Here is a 4,421-nt window from a genome sequence, read left to right as displayed (position 1 = left end):
ATAATGTGGTATATGAAAACTTTGTTGTTGTTGTTGTTGTTGTTATGTGCCATCGAATATGAAAACTAGTAGTGTAGAATCCTCTGCCATACCCCAAACTGTAGGGTATATTTGAGAGATTCTGAGAACATGCTGAATCTAAAGTTTTTATGATACCAAAAGCCAGCTAATGGACATTACTTTCTGTTTTAATTGGTTTTTAAGTTTGCATGTTAACACTATCATTTGGCCATCATTTTCTTATCATTACGTGGTATCTTGACTATGTGATCTCACACACCATACATGCAGCACACACACACATACAGGCATGCACACACATACACACACTTATTTCCCAGTACTCACTTTGGTCCAGACTCCTTGATGTATAATCATTGATCTCTATGCTATATAAATAGGCTAGGTAAATACACCTACACATGTATGTCAACTTCAAAGAGTAAGTAATTGGTGGGTAGATGAGAGGATAGGTAGAAAAGGAAGTGGGTGAGTAGTAGGTGGAGGTTTGGAAGGTTTGGGAGTAAGTGATTAGGTTGGTAAGTAGGTAAAATGACAAGGGAAAGCCAGGGAATGAATAATGAGATACTAGAGTAAACTAAAATTAATTCAGTTATATATTTTAATAGTAGCTAACAGTTTGGAGTAGGGGCAGTGGTGGCTCAGTGGTAGAATTCTCATCTTCCATATGGGAGCCCTGGATTCAATTCCCAGCCAATGCAGCTCAAATATAGTAGTTATCACCCATCTGTCCATGGAGGCTTGCATGTTGCTATGATGCTGAGCAGGTTTCAGTGGAGTTTCCAAACTAAGACAGACTAGGAAGCAAGGTCTGGCGATGTACATCTGAAAATTAGCCCTGTGGTAAATCAAAAAGAATCCAAAAAAATAAACCAAACCCACTGCCACTGAGTCAATTCATACTCATAGTGACCCTATTGGATTTCCAAGGTGGTAAATCTTTACAGAAGTAGATTGCCTCACCTTCCTCCTGCAGAGAAAATGGTGAGTTTTGAACCACCAGCTGTCTGTTTAGTGGCCAGATGCCTTAACCCATTACACCATCAGAGCTCTTATATGGTACAACAGCCCCATCCAATTCTTCATGGGTTCACAATGAGTAGGGAGCTGACTCAATGGCAGCTAACAATACCATGAACAGTTTGAAGAATCAAAAAAAGAATAAAACATCCTCAAGTTTCTTTCATTTTGCTTCAGGAATATACCTTTTATAACCTTTTTAATAACAGCAAAGTAACCTTCTAATTGATTTTCCTAAACTTATATTAAAATTAGGAATAAGATGCATCTGAACAGCAGCTGGTTTGACTTTTTTATATTAAAATTAATATATATTTGATATTGTGTATTTTAGCAGATGGTCACAGTTGTTTAAATAACTGCCAGAAGATAAACAAAATTGGCAATTCCCACAAAGATAGTTGAGATTAAACACTATAATTAGATTTCTTTTTCTTTGTATTTGATTTCCTAATTACCCATGGACATGTTCATATTCAAGATTTCTTTGGTGGATACCTGTATTTAATTTAAATCATTAGACTTAATATCGTAATTTTTTTTCTTGATAAATGTATTCTTATTTGTAACTCAGAAGTTTAGGTTTTATTTTAGAAAATATCCAACTCATATTTTTAAATAACTATTTATTTTCACTATTTTCTAATTAATTTTATATCATTTCTAGGACACTATAGGCTAAGACACTTGCCTGCTATCCAGACGGCTGGCGGTTCAAACCCACCAGCCACTCCTTGGAAGGAAGTTTGGGCAATCCTACTTCTGTAGTGATACTGCCTACGCTCATAGGTCGCTATGAGTCAGGTTTGACTCGACAGCATATAACAACAACAACATAGGACATTTTACTTTTTTATTCTTTATACTTATTTGAAATCAATACTAATGAAACTTTGAGAAGAGAGAGATCTCTGTTATCATCTCACAAATCATAGCTATTTGGAAAAATTTTCAGCTCAGGTTAGAGGAATAATTATAATGCAAAATAATAATTATTAAATTAGAATATTAAGTTCATTTTTAGAGAAGCTGTTAGCACATACAAACCTTTAAATTATTTTAATAGAACATGCAGTAAAAATTTTAAACTGATTTGGTCCTGAATGTGAAATGCCTTTTTAGTAAAAATTAATTATTATTTTCCCAATTAACATGAGACATTTCAAAAATATTTAGTATGCATCTATTTAATTGTAAATTTTATATTTTGCTTTATACAGACTGGAAACAAAAGAATGCTTTCTTTTATAATTTTCAAAAGATTTCTCATTTTCAAACTCTCTAATTAAAACAATACCTGACAACTACTGCTGTAAAACTAGAAGATCACCTCAATAGGGTACAAATTTATCTTTAAGTGTTATAAATGATTCATATTTAAGCTGTGAAGTTTGTTAATTATTTTATGAAGGAATGACAGATGGTTATCAATATTTTTGATAACCAATAGCTCTTCAACTGTTCATGATTAGTTCTTTGTTGACTTTTGGAAAAAATGGTCTATTATATCCTAGTTATTTTTAGTAAAAAGAAATACTTAAAACTTAAAATTTAATTAATTAAAATTACTTAAAACTTAATATATTAATTAAAGTTAAATTAATTCCACTAAATTTTTTTGAGCTTCGTTATCCTAGATTAAATATGTTTTTAGAAAGGGGTATGCATATGAGTATGAGTGTGAACAAAGGGCATCCTAGACAAATATTTCTTGAGGCACTAGGAATTAAAAGATAAATAAAATACTGTCTCTATCCTGAAAGAGCTCACTATAAAGCCAGAAAGATTAATAGTATACTAGAGCTATAAGCAAAGTAGTAATATAAATTTTTAAAAAATTGATTTTTCTAGCTTTGACTGGCCTGAAGCTAATCTGTCTTTCTTCATGTCCTCTCATGGAGGGTGGGAGCTCTGTGACTCAGGTTGCAACAAAAGAAAATTTAACTGCTGCCACTGCTGCCTTTTAAGATCCTTACAATGATGGAGGGAAAAACTACTTGCAATAAGACTGTAGCCCAGCTGACAGAAAGCTGGTACTTTGGGTCAGGGGTACAGAGAGAATTTGTTTTAGCAGGAATATGGGGAACAAAGTGTTAGGATGTTGTTACATGTATTTTTAAGATGTAGCTTCTATAAAAGAGCATGTTTATAGCCTCAAGTCCTAATGAAAAGTAATTAAGACCATTTAAACAAACAAAAAACCAAACCCATTGCCATCGAGGCAATTCTGACTCATAGTGATGCTGTAGGACAGAGTTGAACTGCCCCATAGGGCTTCCAGGTCTGTAAATAAATCTTTACAGAAACAGAATGCCACGTCTGTCTCCTAGGGAGCAGTTGGTGGGTTTGAACTGCTGAACTTACAGGTAGTTAATTCACCTGTTAACTGGACTATCTGAAAAGAAGCTGTTGGCACATACACGTCATCATTGCTTACTGATTCATTCACCTTTTTGTTTGTCTATGCTACACTAATTTCTCTTCTAATTTAACATGCTCCCTCTTTTAGTAAAATTTGGCTTTGCTGTACTACTGAGTGTAAACAATCATCTAGACTTCTAGGGACAGTGACACATTTTGCCTGTTGATAATTCTCCTCACCTTGGACCCACCACATTGCCCAAAACTCATTTGAAATAGAAAAGTATCCATACTTAGCAATGCTCCTTCTTATCAGTCAGTTCCAGTTAACCTCAGCTTCTGTTCTTTTTATCAGGATTAGGACCTTAATTCTGAACCTACTTAGTGGATCTTCCCTTTTTTGTTATCTATGTCAATAATTATAAAGTGTTAATGAAATTATTGTGAATACTGAAAGATTGGTTGCTTTTATCATTGTTGGTTTCCTAATCATTTCACTTAAAATTTCAGTGAGGCATTTTTAGGAAATTTAATACGGTTGTTTAATAGTGTGTTCTGTTACTCATTTCAAAATAAACTTTCTTATATTAGGTACACTCCCTGCAGTTACCGAGGAATGGAGGAAAGACTACCTCATGGCAGCATGTCACGACTAACGGATCACTCCAGGCACAGTAGTTCGCATCGGCTCAATGAACAGTCACGACATAGCAGCATCAGAGATCTCAGTAATAATCCCATGACTCACATCACACATGGCACCAGCATGAATCGTGTTATTGAAGAAGATGGAACCAGCGCTTAATTTGTCCTACCGAAGGTGGAAAACTTGTACTTTTTAAAAAGTAGATTTCATTCTTTGCCTTTGCATGACTGATTGCTATGACTCAGTGTTACCATACTTTCAGTCATGTGCAGATTATGTCCATTGGAAAGTAAATTTTTGCTTTTTATATTGCATCAAACTTGGGACGTCAAGGCATCCAACATATTAACAATTATATCATCACAAAAATAAT

At 34.2% G+C, this 4,421-nt stretch overlaps 1 protein-coding gene across 1 annotated transcript in view; it reads left to right on the top strand.

Annotated features, from left to right (window-relative positions):
- FZD3 (frizzled class receptor 3) overlaps positions 1-4,207 on the top strand; it is a 169,751-nt gene extending 165,544 nt beyond the window's left edge. Inside the window, exon 6 of the mRNA XM_007938725.2 lies at positions 3,994-4,207. Within this exon, the coding sequence (XP_007936916.1) occupies positions 3,994-4,207 (214 nt within the window). The remainder of the gene's footprint in view (positions 1-3,993) is intronic.
- Positions 4,208-4,421: the final 214 nt, after the last annotated feature.

The sequence above is a fragment of the Orycteropus afer genome, unplaced genomic scaffold, assembly GCF_000298275.1.
Source record: "Orycteropus afer afer isolate SDZICR_OR568_19922 unplaced genomic scaffold, OryAfe1.0 scaffold00053, whole genome shotgun sequence".
Classification (NCBI taxonomy): Eukaryota; Metazoa; Chordata; class Mammalia; order Tubulidentata; family Orycteropodidae; genus Orycteropus; species Orycteropus afer.
The sequence above is the reverse complement of the archived record's forward strand: the minus strand, read 5'-3'. Positions and strand labels throughout refer to the sequence as shown.